Source organism: Vidua macroura, chromosome 1 (genome assembly GCF_024509145.1).
Source record: "Vidua macroura isolate BioBank_ID:100142 chromosome 1, ASM2450914v1, whole genome shotgun sequence".
NCBI classification, from domain to species: Eukaryota; Metazoa; Chordata; class Aves; order Passeriformes; family Viduidae; genus Vidua; species Vidua macroura.
The window spans coordinates 54832023-54854310 of NC_071571.1; the positions used below are offsets into that span (position 1 = coordinate 54832023).

Genomic DNA, 22288 nt, shown 5'->3' on the forward strand with positions numbered 1-22288 from the left:
ATTTGAAAGACAGGTGTCTGCTAGGGAATGCAGGAACCTCCCTTGGAATGGAGAATGGAAACCCCCTCCCTCCAAATTATTATAATTTTGAATTTAAGGGGCTCTGAGGCAAAGATATGGGAATAGGAATAGCAGTTCTTTACTAGTATGTATAACAAGGCAAACAAATCAACAACTACAACATCAATAACAAACAGAACCCAGAACCCAGTGGCAGCCTTCCTGGCCGCCGGCACTTTCCCCTTTGGTGTAGTTACGGTCACAGCCAGCAGAGGGCGCTGTTGGCTCCCGGTGGGCAGGGCAGGTGCGATGATTTCCCCCGCCGCTGGATGGAAGAGAGGCTTTGCTTCATAATACCCCTGGGGAAGTCGATCCCGGTGCCCCAGCAGGACTCTTGGAAGCAGCAAGCTGGGACAGCAGCAATGAGCAGGAATCCTGGGGTAGTGGACGAGACGTATCAGGAGCTCTGTTGCAGCGGTAGCTGGAAACTGCAGGATATCCCGCCAGGACAGGGGTGCGGGCCCAGCAGCAGAAGAAAGGCATCTCCTAGCTGGGTTATGGCAGTGGCAGCAAATTCCTTCTCCCAAGCTGCAGGTCCAACCATCCTCCTCCAAAACACAGAGCAAGAGAGACTTCCCAGCTGCCCCCACCCCTGTCCCTTTACCTGTCCTTTTACCTGCCTCTATTCTTGCGGTATCTCTGTCCTTCCGAGAGAAACTACCAAAAAAAACCAGAGGAGTTCCCCCTCCCCACCTCTCAAGCACCCAGCCATCAATGCTTCTTAGCAACTCAATGGGGAAAAAAAATCCACAAGTAACAGAAAGAAAAGGAAAGAAAAACCCAACCCCCAACACTGCTGCAAAACCCTCCTTTTATACTATAATTTTTTGGCCCTTTCCACTGAGATGGAACAACCACATGCTGTAGATGGGGTTTAGTAACTTTGGTCATACATATATTACATGTTCTTCCTCATTTGCATTCCAAGGAGCATGAAAGTTAAATGTGTCAGTTAGTGTTTCACTTACTTTTGGTCAGAATTTATTAACATAAAAGGTAAAATAAACAGTTTGGTCCCTCTCCAGTGTCTGAGGCAGCCTTTGTTTTCTGATCTTTTCCAGAGAGTTTCTGTGTGCCTTTTTTTCTCATCAGACCAGATTTACAACACGGCTCACCTTTTAGGGTGAAGGGAGGGTGAGAACAAGGAGTGGTACATAGGCACAGGTGTTTCTCCGTGCCTCACTGAAACAACACAGGGTTGTGAGACCTCCACTTTGCCCCAGGCATCCTTTGGTTGTAAGACCTTGCTCGAGCCAGATTAAGGGCAGCACAGAGCCCTGCTCATGTTATCCTCAACCAGCCTCATAAATTCCATGCCTACTTAAAGCAACACTGTACAATTTTGACCATTTGCTGCACTATTGTAGGCAGATGCCCTCAGGTGGGAAGTAGCTTGACTATCTCTCTATCTCTCCATCCTGTCAAGATCCCTCTGAGCGGCTGCACAGCCCACTGGGGTATCAGCCACTCCTCCCAGCTTCATGCTATCAGTGACCTGAGGAAGCATGTGCCCTTCCCCCAAGTCATTGATGAACAAGTTAAACAATACTGGACCCAGTATTGAACCTTGGCAGACACTACTAGTGACAGGCCTAGTTAAGACTTAGTTGGGGCTGTTCTGCCTGGACACAAAAATGCTTAGGGGAGACCTTATTGAAACCTTCCAGTATCTAAAGGGCGCTTACTAAAAACAAATATTTACATGGGTAGATGAAGATAGACAAAGGGGGAAGAGTTTTAAACTGAAAGAGCTTTCGAGCAGATGTTAGGGAGAAATTCTTTACTCTGAGAGTCATGAGTCACTAGAACAGACTACCCAGAGAAGATCTAGATGCTCCATCCCTTATGATGTGTTCAAGGCCAGGTTGGATGGGGCCCTGAGCAACCTGACCTAGAGGGTGACATCCCTGCAGATGGGGTGGAGGTGAGAGGCGATGATCTTTAAAGTCCCTCCCAACCCAAAGCATTCTGTTATTCTGTAATTCTCCGAAGTTCTAAGGAAAGGTGGAACATTCTTCTGGGACAGTTTTGAGGTCTCTGAGGAGAGGACAACATCCTTGGGAAGGGCCAGGCTGAACAACTTGAGTGTGCTAAGTAGGTAATTCTGATATAAGTCTAGTAGTAGACAGATGAAGACGTTTTTCAGATCAAGTATTTTTTGTCCTTTCTGTGCTGTTCCTGCCATGGTTTAGCTTGTCAGTAAATTTAACACCCTCTGTGGTAGTGTGCAGAAGAACAACCATTGGTTGTGCTGAATGAGTAATTTCCTCCTCCCAGTCATTTGATGCTTTGTCCACCTGAAGGGCTTTATAACATTTCTGTTTATTTCATTTTCAGGTCTAATCTGCACAGGCAATATGTTGCTGTTTCCAATCCTTCTTGCAAATTCATTTTGGTCCTCTAAGACCTTTTTCCTCTTCTCTCTCCTTCCTGTCTACAGTGAACATAAGCCTTGTTGCAAACTCCAGGAGTTTCTCCCCTCATGCAATTTCTCTGCTTTCATTTCCAGGTGTAGACATGCAGTCAGTGCCAGTGCAAACCCCAGAGATGCAGAAGCAGATGAAGGGCACGTCTGCTAGAATGTCATGTCAGCTGGGGGACAAAAACATTGTACACTGGTACAGGCAGCTTCCCGGAGAGCCGCCGAAGAGGATACTGTATGAGTCTGCAGGGGCACCTGTTTTTGAGAACAACAATGATAGAAATAGATTTCAAGTTCAGAATGATCCTACTCCGTTCGTATATAATCTCATGATAAATTCTTTAACCCCGAGGGACTCTGGCATTTATTACTGTGCATACTGGCTTTACTACAGCATTAGTTTGGCAAAGATAAGCCTTACAATAAGACTCTTTGTGCTCTGAACCGCAAGTTGTGAACTCTGCTAAAAATTCAAATAGTTCCTTATTCCACCTCTTTCATGATTTTCTGTAGCAGGAGAGGAAAAACAACATCTTATGACAAATGTTAAATATCTGATCTTTACAGTCAGTGTATAATTTCAGTGCTCAGATTCATCTGCAACATCCAGAAAGTGAAGCCTTCCTGTCACTTTAAGATAAATATATGAAACATTGCTCCTAAAATGATAATACCGAAAGCACACACCTGACAGTAAACACAGTCTCTGTGTGTGAGTTATAGATTTCTCTTCTGTGTTAGAATTCTAGCAAGCAAAGTAACATTTATTCATCCCTCAGTATTTTCTCTTGGAAAAAAAAACAGGAAGAGGAAAGAAGAGAGGAAGACCAGCTGATCTTGCACATCCTCCTTCATATTTTTCTTTTGCCTTCCTTTGCATCTCAGTCACTAAAAAGTCCTACAACAGCACAGAAAACCTAATTTTATCGTCGCAATTCCTCATTTGATATGTCCAAGACATAAATTGAAATCCTCAGCCACGAGCTATGCTACAGAGAAGCAAAGACTTTCAGTGCCTTTGGGTTAAGTGTACTGAGTTTTAGAAATCAGATTCTACAATCAAAGACTGGTTCCAGGAAAGCTGGTGTTTTCCTGAAAGCTCAAAATTGTCAAAACACTGAAATACTCTTATGTCTTACATTTTCTGAATTGGAGTGCATGTATTCAGTATCTTTTAAAAATGAGCACAAATACCTCCACAGTGATGGATTTATAGTTCTACAGGCTCTGAACATTTTTTACTAAAGTTTCTATGTGATTTGAGTATATAAAATCTTGCTATGGATGTTTCTGTCTTCCTCAGCTATTTGAAAAATAGGTTGTAGTACATGTGACCTCCGATGTTAACTTCAGTCAGCCTGCCTTTTGTTGTTGTATTGTGGGATCTGAGAATTTCTCACAACCAGTTTAGGAGGTTTCAGCAGTAAGTTGGCAGCAAATTCCTGACATGGGTGATTGGGCAGCCAATAGGGACCTTGATGTGGATGGAAAGATAAGGGCAGCCTTGGCTGCAGTGTCTATGAGCCAGTGGTGTTCAGACTCCTGAGAGAAGGCAGAAGGGCAAAAGGCAGGACCTCAGCCCTGGACTTCAGGAGAGCAGACTTTAAAGTTCTTCAGAGATCTGCTTGGAAGCATCACATTGAATACAATCCTGGAGAGAAGTGTCCAGGAATGCTAGTTGATATCCAAGAATCTTCTCCAAGTTCAAGAAAGGTCCAGTCTGACACCTAGAAAACCAAGTAGAGGCAGCAGGAGTATATCAAGAGTGAGCAAAAAGCTGCTGACTTTAATCAGGCATTAAAATGAAGTATAAAAGAGGTAGAATCAGGGGCAGGTGATCCAGAAGGAGTATGGAGCTGCTGTTCAACCATGCAGGAATAGGCTTAAGAAAGCTATAAACCAGCTAGAATTGAATTCGGCAAATGAGGTAAAGGGGAACAAGAAAGGATTCTACAAATACAACAGCAGCAAAAGAAACTCTAGGGAAAGCTGCTGGATGGGGTAGGGAAACTGGTGATGTATGACATGGAGAAGCCTGAGGTACTCAGTATTTCCTTTGCCTCAGCATTTACCCATAAAATGGCCTTCAGGTATCCCAGGCCCCTGAGACCAGATGGAAAGTTTGGAGCAAGAAAGACATAGCCTTTGGTGGAGGAGGATCAGGCTAGTGAGCACTTAAACTGCACACATCTAAGTCCATGGTGCCGGATGGAATGTACCCACAAGTGCTGAGGCAACTGGCCAATGTCTTTGCAAAGACACTTACTTACCTTTGGAAGGTCACAACCTTGTGCACAACTTGTGCACAATCTGCACAAGTTCCTGTAGACTAGAAGAAATCAAATCACTCTTATTTTCAAGAAGTTACTCTTATTATAAGTCACTCTTATTTTCAAGAAAGAGAAAAAGGAAGACCTAGGGAACTACAGTCAGGTTAGAGGAGGTGATGGAGCCACTAATCCTGGAAACCATTTACAGACAGGAAGGTGAAGAAGGTGATCAGGATTAGTCAGCATTGATGTACAAGAAGGAAGTTATTTAGATAACTTTAGATAACAAAGCCCTTTACAGAACAGATTTTGGCCATTTAATCAGTGACAAGTCTATCTAGTAATAATTTGAACCTGGAAAGGTCTTTTGTAAAGCAATATTCCAGCCACTGCATGTGTCTTCTTGGCATAAACACTATCATGTTTGGCCAGTAATTATTCCTACTTGGAGACTTACTGTGTTAGAAAGCTTACAGTACAAAATCTAGACAGTGTCTGCAAATTAGACATTTAATCATGTCTGATCCAGTCACTGACATATTCCTTTACTCTTCATCTGGAATCAGGTGCCTGACAGATTTCTGCTTTGTGATCAGAAGAATAGAAATGTACTGCTCCTCTTTCATATATGGTAGCTTTTGGCAACAGCAGCTTGATTTCAGGTCCTCAACATAGGCAATGAAATTTTCACACTGATTAGCTGTAGTTGCCCATGCAGGATACTACTGGGATATGTGATCTCTTCCTTGACTCTCCCTCCCTTCACCTCAGGGTGGCCTGATGGAAAACTAAACAGGCCTTCCCACATTTATTTATCAGGAAGAGGGGGATTATTTCCATTGCCACCACACAGAGGCAGTTGTCTCTCCTTGCCTGACCCTCCTCAGAGCTCTGCATTCACATGCACCTTTCCAAATCACGTAGGAACATGATTGCCACTAGTGTGCTGCATGTGGTCAACTGCCAGCAGGAGGGAGAATGAAGTAACTAACTCATCTTCACTCCCATTGACCAACAGCCTGGGCTCACCAGTCACAGGGGAGACCCCAAAGCATCAAACCCACTCATCAAGATGTCTCTCTGCAATGGCTGTTGACAACAGCTGTTCTCTTTTATTTTCCAGTCTTTTTTCCAAGAAGTGTTTGCATCTCAGATAAGCTATGAAACTGAAATCCTGTGGCTGTGCATTTCCTCCCGCACCCTAAACCACAGCAAAGCAAAGGCAAGTCCCAACAGTCGAGCTTCTGCAGTCACTGCAGTCACTGTAGGCTGATGGTCTTCACCTTTGGTGGAGGGCAGCACCAGCACAGGGCCACCCTGGACACTTCTGCACCTTGCATCTAGGTAACTAAGCTGAAGCAGCAAAAGGCAATCCTCACCTCCTCTGACACTGTGCACCTCTCTGCACCCCTCAGGTAAGGTATGCACTCACTGCTCACCAGGGTAACCTCCAGGCTGAAACCTTCACTCCACCATACATATCTGGACATGCTCTTGGTTGCAAACTTTTCTCAGTCACTTTGACTGAATTTTATAGGGCCACAATCCTTGATTTTATCAATATTTCCCATATTTACTTGAAAAGCAGACAGCACTACAGCCTTTTTACCAATTTTAATATTCGGCAGCCCGGAGAGGGTTTTCTGCAAAAACACCCCATCTGCTTGCACACAGAAGGTTCATCACTGAAGACCATTCAAGAGAGCCACTTCCTCCTTGCATACAACACGGTTCCCATTTGGAGTTCCTTTCATCCTCCTTTGAATCTCAATGAGTGCAAAGCGTGACAAGCAAACATGTTGCTGCTGGTAGTGCTTGTGGCCACAGCCTCCTGGTCTTGTAAGTACTTCCTTCTTTTCCTACCTTTCCTCACAGGCACCCATGGCTTTGCATCCATAACAGGCATCTTTCCAAATCCCTGAATTCCAGCTAATTACATAATTTGTCCTTTTCTCTTTCTTAGATGGATTTGCACAGGAAATTCCCATGCAGAGTCCTATATCCATCATCAAGTTCCAAAAAAGTGCACGGATGACATGTGAAATTCAAACATTAGAGGCAAATTTTGATGGCATCGTCATACACTGGTATAAGCAGAAGGAAGGTGAAGCTCCAGAGAGGCTTTTGTTTGTTTCAGGAGGCAAAGTTACCATTGAAAGTGGCTTTCAAGAAAATAGATACATGGCTGAAAGAAGTTCTATCCAGAAGCGGTGTGTTCTTACAATAAAAGATGTAATTCCAGATGATGCTGCTACTTACTACTGTGCCTACTGGCATCCTCACTGTGATGGAAATGTAAAGATCATCAAGGCAAAAAAACCCCACCTGCAACATCTGAACCACAAGGTTGTAACTGTGCCACTCCACCAGTCTTCTCACTGCATCTGAGTGAGCTGCTGAAAGGCCCAACCTTTTCCTGTTACCCCAAAAGAGTGGGTAACCCTGCATAAATGTCCTTCTCAAAGTCTGGTTTATCATTAGCAGTCCTGTCTTCAACATACATCTACTATTTTAAGGGCAAAGGAAGTCTTCACTGCCTTAAAACTTAACACACAAATACTAGATGTTTACCTGCTCCTTTGGTGCTTTTACACAGCCATGGCCTAATTCTGGTGGTCTTTAGGGGAGCAAACAGAGAAGCAGTAATCTTCTAGTCCAGCCACTTTTCTCCCATGGGAAAGAGTAGGCAGAAAAGAAATACAGTGTGCTGAAGGAAGCACCTTGGTGGTAGGAATTATATACTTGCCACTGTCTAGCACTTTTGAGAAAAAGTTTCACATGTAATATTCCCTGCTGTACATGTAAGCAACTGTAAGCTGTTGGAAAAACTGTAAGCCCTGTCTACCCTAATTCAGTTACCACAAAATTCCACACAGACCAGTTCAAATTAGAGATCTGCAATCTCTTACCTACCAGAGCAGATCTTCTTTGTCCATTTCATGTTAAAACAAATAGGATTGTCATGGTTTAGGAATGGCATTCCCCAACTGAATCACTCCAAACCTTGTGTTGCTCCCTCACTCCCACTTCCCCTTCCCCCTACCACCTGCACTGAGCTAGAGAGGAGAACTGAAGGCACAAAAGTAAGAGGTCATGGTTTGACAGAAGAACAATTTACTGGAAACAGCAATGCGGTAAAAAAAGGAACAGTAACAGCAACAATACTAACAACAGTGTACAAGAAAGGGGCAAATGATTCATGCGCATAAACTCACCACACAGAGCCATGTAAAACATGAACCACTGCCATGCTACCCCAACCAAAAGAGACCCCCTTTTCCCCTGCCCCCAGCAGTGACACAATGTGTTGTAGAATACAGATACCCTTGCTGCTGCTGCAAAAATTAACTCTGTCTTGGCCGAAACCAGGACATTATCTGTTCCTGATTCTATACCATCTACATCATACTCAGATCCTACACCTTCCAACTATGTATATATACACATATCTATATGAATAAAAAAGCATGAATATAATTTCTATAGTCAATGGCCATCCCTCCAAGATGTCTGTTGAGTTCATTTAGTCCATGACTGTGGGTTCTCTCTGTCCTAGGTGTCTTCCAGAGCAGGAGGACTAGTGTGCTGTTGGGTGGTTGCAAGCTGCATCAGGAGATCACGACTGGTGTGTCTGGGGCAGTCCATGCTCGTCGTCCATGGTGCTTATGGCATACAGTAGCAGTGTCATTCAGCAACCGATACTATAGAATTCAACATTACAGACTGTTCTTACCAAAAAATCAAATTCCCTTGAGGAACAAATTGCATTTCCCCATCCCTCTGCATTACCTACCACATGCACCCAGGTCTTTCACCAAAAACAATCCCATGGATGGCTTTCCCTTTGCTTGAGGCAGGACTAATCCAAACTGTCTACTCTAACATATATTCCTCATATGCACCATGGAGACTTTATCCCCTTCCCTGATATGTGGAGGCTTTGATATTCCCAGAGGCTGGTGCATGAGAGACAATATGATACACCCACTCAATAATACTGTGCTCTCTGGCCCAGCTGTCTATGAGGGCATTTTTAGAATGAGTCCCATTGTCTGACTAATTTCTTTCTGGGATGCCATGTTGCCATAAAACTTGCTTTTCAAGGCCCAAGATGGTGGTCTTGTCAGTGGTGTGAGGCACAGGGTAGGTCTCCAGCCATCCAGCGGTTGCCTGAATGTAGCAATTGCCTTGGTGGGTTTGCAGGAGTGTGATGCAAGCAATTTGCCAGACTTCCCTTATATTTCAATCATGGTTCCCCATACCACAGAGGCTTTACCCTCTTGGCCTGCTTGATTGCAGTGCACAGTTCCTAGTTGTGGATAATCTGGAAGACAATGTCCATGATTAGGTCTACCCCTTGATCAAGAACACATCTGTTTGTTGCATCTCTTCCCTGATGACCTGAGGTGTCATGGGCCCAGTGAGCCAGAAATAATTCATCATTGCCAGTCAAGATCCATCTCAGACACTTTAATTTTGGCAGCCCATTCCACCCGTTTGCTGTTGCGGCCAACTCTTTGGCACTTGTGCATCTACATGATGTACTTCTCCAACCAGCTTCTGTACCTGGCCAGTGATGTCTTGCCACAGTTCAGCAGCCCAGATGCATTTACCTCTGCACTGCCAGCTGTTCTTTTTGCATCTCTTCATCCACCTCTGCAGAGCATTTGCTATCATCCATGAGTCAGTGTAGAGGCAGAGCACAGGCCATTTCTCTCATTCAGTGATATCAAAACCCAGCTAGACAGCTTTCAGCTCTGCAAATAGACTTGATCCACCTTGTGCCTCAATAGCTCCTGCAACTCATCATGTAGGACCCCATAATATACCAGCTTTCCATTTTCATTGTATCCCTACAATACAGCAGGAGCCACCAGTAAAGAGAAGGTATCACTTTTCATTTTCTGGTAGCTTGATTATATGGTAGGGCCTCTTCCTCTTCTTCTGTTTAAACTTCCTTTGCTGTGTTGCCCCACACAATAATGTCACCAATGTATTGCAAGTATTCTGTAGCCTCATTCTTTTCCAATACAGTCTGGATCAGTCCATGGCAAATAGTGTGACTGTTTCCACACCTGAGGCAGTCCATTTGATGTGTACTGGACACTCCTCCAGGTGAAAGCAAACAGTGGCCTTCACTTTCCTGCTAAAGGAATGAAGAAAAACATTAATGTGGCCTGGGGCTCAGGGGTCTGTCCAACCCCCGGCTGCCACAGGTGTCCCGGATAGCACTGGGCTGATGGGCACAGCCTGTCCAGGTCCCTCAGGCTAGCTCCCAGCCGCAGGCAAGCTTAGCGAGCAGCTCTGAAGTGATTTCAGCTCTTTGGTGAATTCAGCTCTTAGCGGTTTCAGCTCTTTGCTTGCAAGTGCCTCAGCAGACGCAGGGATGAGAGAGAGAGAGAGAGAGAGAGAAGGCTGTATGCGGTTCCACAGCAGTGTCTTTTAATTGGCAGCTCCTGTGAAGGGTACAGTGACAGCTCTTCTGCTGAACTGGACAGAAATGGGGGTTTATATAGGGTACAGGGGTGTTGGAGATTGTCCAATGGCCAGGGTTGAGGCGAATATGACCTATAGTCTTACAGAGAGATAACAAGGATCCGATGGCGGAAGAGGGGCTACTTTGGTCCAGTCATCGTGACTAGGCATTTCTTATCTTAGGCAAGTGACTGCCAGGGAGGCCTTGCGAGGTCTCTGACTGCTACAAAACACATTAGCAATGTCCATGGTGGCACCACTTTGCTGCCTTGGACTCCAGTTTTTATTGAAGGTCCAGCATGTCCTTCACAGCAGCACTCAGTGGTGGTGTGACTTCACCCAGGCCATGATAGTCTACTGTCAGTCTCCACTCTCCATTGCACTTACACACTGGCCATATGGGGCTATTAAAGGGTGAGCAAGTCTCACTGACCACTCCCTGGCTCTCCAGTTCATGAATCATCTCATGGATGAGGGTCACGGAGTCCTGGTTGGTGCAGTATTGTTGATGATGAACTGTTGTGTCAGTGATCAGTACCTGTTGTTCTTTGACCTTCATCAGTCCCACAGCAGAAGAGTCCTTTGAGAGACCAGGCAAGGTGTTCAGCTGTCTAATTTCCTCTGTCTCCACAGCAGCTATCCCAAAAGCCCAACAATGTTCTCTTGGGTCCTCAAAATACCCTCTCCCCAGGTAATCTATGCCAAGGACACACAGGGCCTCTGGGCCAATTAGAATGGGGTCTTTTTGCATTTTGTTCCCAGTCAGGCTCAGCTCAGCTTCCAGTACTGTCAGCTGTTGGGATCCCCCTATCACCCCAGTAATAAAGATAGATCTCGATGGCATCAGGGTACATTGTGTGCCAGTGCCAACTATAGCCTTACACTCTTGTGTCAGGCCATCAGATTCATACAGTCCAACAGATCATATTGTCCCTTTTCTCCACCTGGCTGGAGTCCCCTCTGGAGTTCTGGTCATAGTATTAATTTCTCAGTTCTTGTAAACATGAACTGGAGGTCCCTTCAAGAGGATCAGAAGTAACATCAGCCCTCCTACTTTGTATGAGGATTTGCCCACTGTAAAGTGGAGGGGCATTTATCCTTGAAGAATTTCCTGCACAGGTTGTCCTGGGTACAGAGCTAAAAAAGAGGGGTGGAGTTTCTAACACTATTTAATTCCATACCATTCACATCATGGCTGGAGTTTGGCTGCGGCAGAAAGGGCTGAGCCATCAGAAGCTGGAAGCAGACAGTCTCACCTCAGCCATGGGAAAGAATAAACTGTTCCCTTAAACACATGGCCATCAGAAACTCAAAAGGGGTAAATGCTGCTACTGCCACAGCTGCTGCTACTGTTGCTATTAATTCTGCAGCTGCCAAGAACCCCAATGCAAGCTGCAGTGCCCACCACGACCACTACTGGAATAACTACTGCCCTGGGGAAAGGGACCCCTGCACTGGGACCACTGCTGCAACTGATGGACCTAGCATTTTTCAGCAGCATAGCTCCTATTCACACTATCTAGCTAGCTTCCCAGGTGCTGTATGGTCCAGTGCACAGGAGGAGGGACCAGGTCTCACTTTCTTGTCTCAGGTTGTGCAAGGTCTTGGTTAGTGAATAACCTTCTGTATGTAAATCTACTTTGTTTTGTGTACTTTAATATAGTTACTGTTCATTTTTCTTATTTCATTAATGTTTTTTTCTCAAGTAAATGGTTCTCAACTCAGAATCTCTGCTTTTAGTCTCTCACTAAGAGGGGTTTAAGGGGGAAAGAGAAGCTTAAATGGGGGTTAATTTTCCATCTGTGTTTTTAAACCAGCACACTCATATACTTGTGCTGCTAGGGCAGAGGTGCTTCCTCATGTCCTCTCTGTAGTCATACAAGTAAAACCACCTCTAGGTTACCTCGTGGTATATACCTCTGTCTCGAGCAGAGGGGTGCATGCTCCTAGTAGAAGAGACTGTGGTCCATACTGGCAGAACATCAGACATTCCCTCTCTAACATGCTTGAATTTTTTTGAGTATGTCTGGAGTCTTGGACAATGTTTCCACAGCCAAGGCTTAGGCTGGTAGGGAGGAAAAAAGATGAACATATTGTCAGAGCTGGGTGATCACCTGAAGCAGTTTCTTCTTCTTTCATTGACATCAATGAAAAGGATTTCAAAGGGTCAGTGTATGATGATGGCAAGCTCCGTACAAACTTCTGCTACAGACATTGTGACATTTCCTCCTGTTGTGAGGGCCTGTAGTGGTTTTGCATAAGAAGCATCTACAGATGTGATGTAAAAGCTTTTGTATAACTGACAGTCTACAGAACTACTGGGAAGCTGTACGCACCTCTGTGAAAAACACATGTTAAAGACAAAAAATTTTGGAAAAACTTTCTTTCTCTTCTGGTCAGTAAAGAGGTAACATGCCCTGGCTCCAGTCTTAGCTAGGCCAGGCCAGGCAGCCCTGGCCGAGGTGCCGGGCTCATTTCTCCACCACTCGCTGGCTTTTTATTGGCTGCTGAGCAGGAGAGGGAGTGCTGGGGATCAGGCGATGGTTGCGATTTCTAACATCTTGCTACTAGCCTGGAGCTGAGCTGAGTCTGTTAACTTTCAGGAGCAGCCCAGGCCAAGACGGCTCAGATAAGATTCTACTACTATAACTATTGGGCAGGGGGAAAGAGAAGCTATATACCCTCTCCCACCCTTTTTAACATGTTGCTGCTGAGTTTTAGACTGACTGATTAAATTTTAGCTGCCCTTCTGTCTTAGGTTGGAAATGGGGGGTGTATTCTATTCCTATCTGATGGGGCAGTTATCTTCTGTTAATTGGGCAGTTTTCCTTATCTCTTCCACAACCCATCCTCCATCCAGGGAGATACCTTCTGTTAATGGGCCATTGAGTGCCACAGCATGACTGATAAAATTATATTATCCCAATGTGAGAAGCTCCACCCAGAGGGAAGAGCCAAGCATTCCTTACTGGTTATAATCAGAGCTCTGGAAGACCACAGTCAGGCTTTTCCACTGGATTCCCAGAGGAAGACCAGGCCCATCTAGACCACCACTGGATCTTCAAAGGAAGACTACACCCCTTTCTACAGGCTCACTGCTTCAACAGAACCACACCTGTCACTCCAGGAGGACTACAGCCACCATTTCAATTGGACTGCTACCAACACCCTGTCCAACAGGGTGTCAGGTTGTATTCTGAATCTGTCAGTGTTGTTTTGTATTACTGCATTGTTTATTTTATTTTTATTTTCTTCCCTAATAAAGAACTGTTATTCCTGCTCCCATACCTTAGCCTGAGAGCCCCCTTAATTTCAAAATTATAACAATTTGGAGGGAGGGGGTTTACATTTTCCATTTCAGAGAAGGCTCCTGCCTTCCTTAGCAGACACTTACTTGTCTTTTCAAACAAAGACACCTTCAAGTCATAGTTTAGGTGAATATATACAAACTTGAAGCGAGATATTAGCTCTTTCAGTGCTTTAATACTCTCTCGAGTAAAAACAAAGAATAAGATGCAAGTATGTAAAAGAGCAATATAAAAACACTAAAGTTAATGAAGAGAAAATCAAGTCCCAGATGGGAGGGATGAGAAGATGCCTTAATCTTGGGGCTGAAATCCTCCTATAAAGCTATAGAGAAAGACTCTTTTTCCCTATAACACATAAAGGTATAGAGAGATGAAAGTGTTCAAATTGTAGATATTAAGCAAAAGCTTCCATACTAAAGTAAGCAGATGTTAAAATAGCTATGATCCTATGAGAAGGTTGAACAGAGAAGGAGAGAAGAGTAGTCCTGTGCCCTCAAGAAGAAAAGAAGATCTCTGTTCCTAAAGATAAAGATGATTTTAGAGATCGATAATGAGACCTTTTACCTTTAAACAGTTCATCTTTAAAACAATACCCCATAAATTAACATAGCCATAAACACAAGAGTGTGAAAAAAGCTTATAAAAGATGTGAGAGAGTTCACAATTACTAATTTCCCCGAGTGGCTGCTTTTCATGACAGCCACAAGAGAACTGTTTTTCTTGTAGAGAAGTCTCCATAGCATTAACAAGAGGGACTTCTCTCCCCAAGTAAACTAAAGAAAGACTATTCTAGAGGTGGTAAACTGACTGAAATTTTAAATTTTGTTTCTTTACACTGTCAGCAAGAAAGAAGAGGTTGTGAGAGGAAGAGAAGTGTTCTGAAGGTTTTGTTCTGATTCTTATTGCTCTTTCTTTTAATTATTGTTAATAAGTTTTTCTTTATACCCTTTTAAAGTTTTGAGCCTGCTTTGTTTTTCTCCAAATCCTATCTCACAACAAGTGAGTGCATTAGTGATTAGCCAACACTAAACCCACCACACTCCTTAGTGTATCAACCAGAAAAATCTCAAAATTAGCAAAATCTAAAATTAACAAACAACTACGGGACCCTATTCTTCATCCCTCACTAAACAAACTCATTTTTTCTTGGATTTCTTCTTCTGTGGGTTGTTCCTCTCATTCAGTTGCAGTTTGAGTGGTCACAGTGCCTGTGGTCTGTTTTCCTCCTCTTCTCCCTGAGGATGCTGTCTGGTATTGAACTAGGTCTGGTAAAGAGTAGGCAGGACACATTGCAGTAAGTTACACCTCTGCCAGTGCCCTGCAGTGTGACATGCCAGACCCGGATGGCATGTGCGAGTGTCACCTCAGGACTATTCAAAGAAAGTCCACATGGCAAATAAATAGAGATGGGCATGATTTAGTGACCTGAAAATAAAACATAGTTTTAATCAGCAAAAACAGCAAAGAGCAGAGACCGCAAACAGGGTATAGGGTGTGCTATAAAGGTGAGGGTTGGGGTAGGATCAGTGATATATATAGGATAGGTTAGGGGTGGAATCTGAGGGACAGGGTACCAATCACAAACTGGGGTTAGGAATATTAAAATCAATGCAGCAAATAGCAACCAATAACAACAGGAGGAACAAAGAACTTTCTAGTAATAATTTTATATATGAACTCCCAGGAGACAATGGGGGTGAGTTTTTGCTCACCATAACTAAGGGGATTTCTCCTGCAATCTTAGAGCAAAACCTTCATCTCACTTAACCCCAAAACTGTCGATGTTCAGGGGTGAACTTCCAGAACATTTTAGCAGAGTAATCCTTCAAAAGCTGGCCCATTATCTCCTACCTTTCATGTCACTCATGACTATCCACTCTCAAGTTAGATCTCTGAATAACCTCCCTATATATCTCTATCCTGACTCTAAACATGGTGTGGGCCACACTGAGGAGATCTGGCAGACTTTGCAACAAGAACACGCTTTTTTTAACACCCAAGGGAAATTCAAAATTCTCAAAAGCTGTTGTAACAGGCCTGAAGCGGAAAAGGGGGTGAAAATCTTGGGAAAATCATCCTCTCCTGTTCCTTCCACAAACTGGCTATTATTGCCACTTGGGGGTCTATGTACAAATTACAAACAGGATGGGACTGTTGGGGAATGTGTCTCAAGCTGTTTATTTTCCAGCATCACTCTCATTACATGGTTATGACCATGGGAAGATGCCAACAGCTCACATCCCCGGCAACAGACAAAGAACTTAATGTTACAACTTACTTTAAAAGTTTTTTGACCAATCACACAAAGCAAAAGCATATTGACAGTAGTTCTCTCCAACCACTATAAGCGCACGTACCTTTGGTTAAAACAATGCTCACTTATTTTGAATACAATACCTGCTTGGAAACCTTAAGATACAATGCACAGAGCTCCGTTATTAAGTTTAGAACTTCCCAATATCTTGCTAGATATACTTTTCTGTAGCTTAGGGAGTTATTCTAGACAAGTGTTAATACACAGACCATTATTCTATTTGTCCTTACTTTTCTACTTCTTATATCATTTTTCTACTGACAAATCTTATGGCTACTGCTTAGCTCTAATCACAGCTCTGCTGTGTCTGAGGCCTGCCTTTTGCAGCTTTCCCAAAACCCTCTGATTTTAAGGATTCCCATAGCTATGATTATTAATAGAACCCCAAAGGCTGTGCCCAAGGTAAGGGCAGGAGAACAACACTGAATACACATCCCAAATGTCCCTCATTGACTTTGATGCTGTCATGTTGTAATGAACAAAGTTCCTGGTGTTCCCTGGGGACACAGATATTCTGGGCAGGCAGGGCCTTCCTAGTTCCCATGGCAACACTGGAATGGCTGCTGACTCTAGCTGAGTACTGATACTGAAATGTTAATTAGCTAATTGTTCTGTTTGTTTTCTCTAAACTACCTGGAGATAACCTGCCTCCCCCACCCACGCTGCCATTCTGGGACTAAAATGCAAATAAAAACCCTTGGGACCATGGGAGTGTTTTTGTAGGGGATAAAGACACCCATAAATAAAAAACTTATCACTGTAGAGGGGGCTAGACAAATGCCCTAACTGAGGAAGAGGGAAACACATCCCCTGATTGACTTTTGCCCGTCACCACTACCTACAAAAGACTAGACTAGAGTAGGCTTTGGGAAGCAAAAATGAAGAGCAGGAATTTCCTGGTCTTGCCACAAGGAAAGGAGAGGGGACTGCTGTTGTTCTGGACTTCAGCAACAGACACTGCATGCCTTCTTACCCTTCAGCTACCAGTGCGCCACAAGGAAAGGAGAGGGGACAGCTGCTGTTCTGGACTTCAGCGACAGACTCTGCATGCCTCCTTCCCTTTCGGCTACCTGGGAAAGCTCCAACCGGGGAGGCAAGCTCCGTGTCGGGCCCCCTGCCCAGCTGATCTTTTTAATAAAGAGCTGAACATTAATAAAGGCATTAGCCCTGTTCATTTCAATGTCATTAGCTAATATCCCCCAAGACATCAACAAAGCAACCCTGATCCTTCTCCCTGTTCTGAAAAAGAGCTATGCAATGAGCACACAAAGGAATATATATATGGCTAGGTACTACAACCATGTGAACAGATCAAGCAAAATTATAACCAGTGGCTCCATGCTTTATATAATAAATGCCTGGATCAAATTTGTTTTTAGCTATTTCTGGACAGACCTGTTGTTATCTCAAAATTTCATACTCCGTTTGGACCCCAAGTAAGGCTGTCATGGTTTAGGAATGGTATTCCCCAGTGTAGTGCTCCCACTGAAACTCTTCAAATCATGTTATGCTTGCTTGCTTCCCCTACTCTCTTGTGGAGGGCTTGAGGGTAGAATTGAAGGCACAGAAGGCAAAAATAATGGGTTGAGATAAGAACTATTTACCGGAAACAGCAATGAGATAAAAACCAAACAATAACAGCAGCAATGTTAATGATGAAGTGTGCAACATACAATACCATTTCCACATGAATGCTTGAAACTGGCATTAGCTGACTGCTCCCTCCAGCCCAGAACCAGCATTACCCAACTGCTCACTCTGTCACATGTACTTGACCAGAAGGAACCCCTTTTCCCTCAGAAGATACTTCCTTCCCCCACATCCAGCAATAAGGTGAGGTGATGTAGAGTAACTTGTGTGTCCTAGCCATGCACTCTCCTGTCTACTGCAAAAATTAACCCTGTCTGGCCAGAACCGAGATAAGTGGTTTCCTTCACTGCCACTGTCTAAGGGCGTGGAAGGAAAAACACCAGTCAGCATCATTCTGTCTACATCACTCCTGTCTTTGATTTGTGGTTGTGATTAGGATGTTTCTGTTCAGAAGACTTCAAAGTAGACCACTGGGTTTTTTTACAGCTACTTCAGCTGAAAGACCTTCACTCTCTAGCTCCTCTCTCTCACCACAAATACTAAGTTCTCAACATATATAAAACATTTTTTAAAAAACTTGCGTAAGGAAAAGCCTTCTTTCCCCACCAGTTATTAGATAAAAAGCTGCCAGTGAGTTGCTGTAGCAAAGCCTGGAGTGATTCCAAGACATGGGCAGACAATAACCACCTACTTGGGGGAACATGCAGCACACAGACACTTTCACAATGCTTTTGGTGCTGTGGCTCTCCCTCCTTTCTCTCTTCTGTGTTCCGACAATGAAAAATTGACTCATGCTAGTAGTACTTGATATCATGTAATTGCAGATGTACACCTTTGGTAAAGAGTAAGATTTTCACCTGAAGGTACATGGTTTTTTTTTTACATGCAGAACTCTGTGTTCTTATTTACTGTCTAAAAGCAAAGAAAATTCATAATCCAGTTCTAAGACATCAAGTGGAGGGGTTATCTAACAAATTTGTAACACTTCAGGACATTAGCTATCAGCTGAATATCCAGATGCACATCTGAAATTCCTGATGACCTCCAAGCAGCCAAGGACTAGGTCTTCATGCAGACTCCCATAAATGATTGGGAAAATTTGGGATTTTCTTCATCAATGGTATATCAAGAGAGCACGCTGGCTTATTGTAAAGTCAAAACATAGTGTGGAGCACCTGGATCAAGAACTTTGGCATGGGAACAAAGCTAATTGTCTCTGGTAAGTACCATTATCATTGAACAGATATTCAAATAATCATTCAAGTTCTCAGATAATCAGGAATGAAAGACTGTGAGGAAAATTATTTTTTCCCTGATAAATCATATTTTGTTTGTGAACAGTGCATGGTGCCCCAATTGGGTAGGTAGATTTAAATACTGGGATGGTTTCATCCTGTTCTAGGAAACAAAAGTGAACTGCTTGAAAGTTAACTCCCAGAACAGCATGTGAGAAATGAAAGTTTCTTATTGACAGAAGTGGTCTTGTCTAAATTGTTTGGGAAGAAAAATTCCCTGAGTGTAATACATTTCTAGTTCCTGACCCTACTGAAAGCAACTGATTTACTTTTGTATTTGTATTATTTTTAATTGTGGTAAAGCTATGCAATCAAAAGGATTAATGCTGTTTTCAGTATAAAGCATATGGCAATGCCTACAGTATGTTACTCAGAAACTACATGACATTATCAAGGTGGCTATAATTAACCCAAATTGCAAACTGCTGGGGAGAATTACAGAGAAATTTAAAATTTTCTATCCATGCCTCTGACCAAAAATTTTCAGAACTTTTTACTCAATACAAAAATTAAAGTATTTCTAAAAATGGCACTCTAGTCAATGTTGAAAATTCAGCTGTAGCACTCAGATTTATCACCAGCCTCTAAACCAGAGAGACTTTTTCTGTAGCCTATGCAAGAAAAGTGCAGTGCAGGAGATACTGATAAGCATTTTCAGACTGTGGGATCCTGACATCAAAATATTTGGAAGTGGAACTGAACGTAGAGTTTCAAGTAAGTACAAAATGTAAAACCTGATTACTTCTGAAATGCCTTTTAATACAGCTAGATATTGGCTGGCATGAAATGCTCTGCTATTTTAATTCTCTTTAATTCTAACTGTTCTGAATACTTTGCAGGATTTCTCCCTTAAACAGCATTTCCATTTGTATTTGCAGAACACAATGTAACTGTTCTGTATTTATGCATGAAATAGGGGAAACACAACAGCTATTGCAGAAGAGACCTATAACTTATCCCATTATGATTTTCTATGTAAAAATGAATTTAAATATGGCAAAGACAGCATTTGGAGAACAGAAAAATGTTTTTGTCCCTAAGTATGCACATTTGGCCTTTGTGATTTTCCTAATTCATTCTGAAAATAATATGTCCAACCTCTGTGTTACACAAAATCTTTGAAAAGCTAAATATTTTTCTTTTGGACTGTATCTGACTATGAATGAAAATGAGAGTTATCTGAGATATGCCCAGAACAGTAAGTTGCACGTTTTAAGATGGGCAGAGTTGAAACGCTGCTCTCTCTTCCTAGCTTTTGCAGAAACTGCTTATTATCAGTTATTACTACTATTCAAATTACTTTATCAACATCTCATCAAATAAATCTTAGGGTGATGCTGCCTGTTTCCAGAAAGCAGAGATGGAGCCAAGGTGCTCCATCTGTGCTGTCCACCTAAACTTTCAGAAAACTCAAATTAGTTGAGATGAATTCTGTTCATTTAACAACTTATATGCCCTCCAAAAATTCCACATTTTTTCCATTTCTTAAACTTTAGTTTATTTTAGGTGACTGCTCCTTTTTTACTTCCCTTGTGTCTAAAAATTGATTATACAGCAAATCTGATTTTCTTTAAAGAGTACTATGTACCCATGCAAACACAACTGAGCTGCACTGATATTGTAAAGGCTTTATTCACTGTGATTGGTTATTACAACAAGGTGTTTGGCTCAGGTACAAAACTCATTGTCTCAGGTAAGTTGTATGTATATTGTTCATAGAATAAGCTATAGGAGCTTAAAGTGGTCATATACTATCTCAAAGGTCACTCAGCCCACTTAGAGCCTCAGTCAGCACCATTCCTTGTACAGGATTTTCCTTCCCAGCTCACCATTCCTACATTCAACCTTGAGGTATTTGTAATGCAGTGGTTTAGGACACAAACACGTCTAGAAAGAACCTATTTCAAGCCACTTTTGATCATAGTTTTCCTAGAAATCTGGTGGAAAACAGTCTGTAAAAATTTTGAGAGACCTCATTCTTTCCTCCAGCTGTACTGAAGGAATTAGCAGGGAATCAAGCAGCTGAGAATCAAGCATGAAAAAAGAAAACTTCTTTCTAATGCAGATTCAAAGAGCAGTATGCAATGGACATTGCAAAAAATCTTTTTGGATTAGGCTAGAAAAAGTTAAATAACTTGTTCATAAGTATTTTGTCTCATACACAGCAGTTCGGCATTAGAAAGAAATTAGTACCTCCAAGTGTTCTTCTCTTTACTTAATAATTAATTATTATATATATATATATATAATATATATATAATTTACTCAATAATTAATTATTCAGTATTAATTATGGTGAATTACTGTGTAATAATTGCTTAATGAAGAAGTGATCCTTTTTTTGCCTTTCTTGCAGAGACATTTATATTAATGGAAAGTAGCAGACAAAAATATTTTTTCCCATTTCCCACATGTGTTTTAAATGCCATAATCCTGAAGTGAACAACTAAACAAATACGAGGCAGAGGAAGTACTGCTACCAAATGTTTTAAGCCTGGTTAATACATAAACCTATATTAACATATCAAACAAAGATTGGTTTAATGATTTATGCCAGAAGGACTAAGTAAATCATACCTATAATTCACTGGAAATATCTGTGGCATGATAAGCATGTTGTTTGTAGTGAAAATCCTTACCTACCTAATCAGGTAGTTGCCATACTTTTCCTATATACAGTTTAAAATAAATTATTTTCAATCATCACTGAAATTCTGTAGGATTTTTTCTTTATGAGCCCAAGGCTTTTGACTCATTAATAGAGTAAAAGGGCTGTAGTTACTTCACATTTAAAAACTTAAAATCATTAAGCAATGGAGGAAACCAGGATTTAAGATAAGGGTCTTTGTGAATAGCAGCATTAACTGAGATTGAATCCAAATATTCTACATTCACAAAGCCAAATCAAAAGAATCTTGTTGTTCATATTATAGTTGTTAAATCTGATGCTTTTCTGGCCAAAATCATAGAATCATAGAATGGCTTGGGTTGAAAGAGACTGTAAAGATCATTTAGTTTAAACCAAAGTGCTGTGGCCAGGGACAGTTTCCACTAGATGAGGTTGCTCAGCGCTCCAGGGATGGGGCATCCACAACTTTTCTGGATTCTCTGTTACAGTGCCTCACCACCCTCACAGTAAAGAATTTCTTCCTAAGATCTAATCTTATACTACTCTCTTTGAGTGTGAAGCCATTCCCCCTTGTCCTATCACTACATGGTGTTGTAAAAAAAGTCTCTCTCCATCTTGTAGGGTCCCTTCAGGTACTGGAAGGGAGCAATTAGGCAACACAAAGCCTTCTCTTCTCCAGGCTGAACAATACCAGTTCTCTCAGCCTTTCCTCATAGAAGAGGTCTGATCAATGTGTTGGCCTCCTCTGGACTTGTTCCAACAGGTCAATATCTGTCCTGTGCTGGGGACCCCAGAGCTGGACTCAGCACTTAAGAAGGGGTCTCGTCAGAGCAAAGTAGAGGAGCAGAATCCCCTCCCTTGCCCTGCTGATCATGTTGTTTTTGATGCAGCCCAGGACACATTTGGCTTTCTGGGCTGCAAGTGC

General features: G+C 42.5%; 1 protein-coding gene across 1 annotated transcript in view; it reads left to right on the forward strand.

Moving 5' to 3' along the window:
• Positions 1–6548: 6548 nt before the first annotated feature.
• LOC128805158 (uncharacterized) overlaps positions 6549–22288 on the forward strand; it is a 29141-nt gene continuing 13401 nt past the window's right edge. The window contains exons 1-3 of the mRNA XM_053973709.1: positions 6549–6591; positions 6716–7030; positions 20383–20427. Of these exons, the coding sequence (XP_053829684.1) occupies positions 6549–6591; positions 6716–7030; positions 20383–20427 (403 nt within the window). The remainder of the gene's footprint in view (positions 6592–6715; positions 7031–20382; positions 20428–22288) is intronic.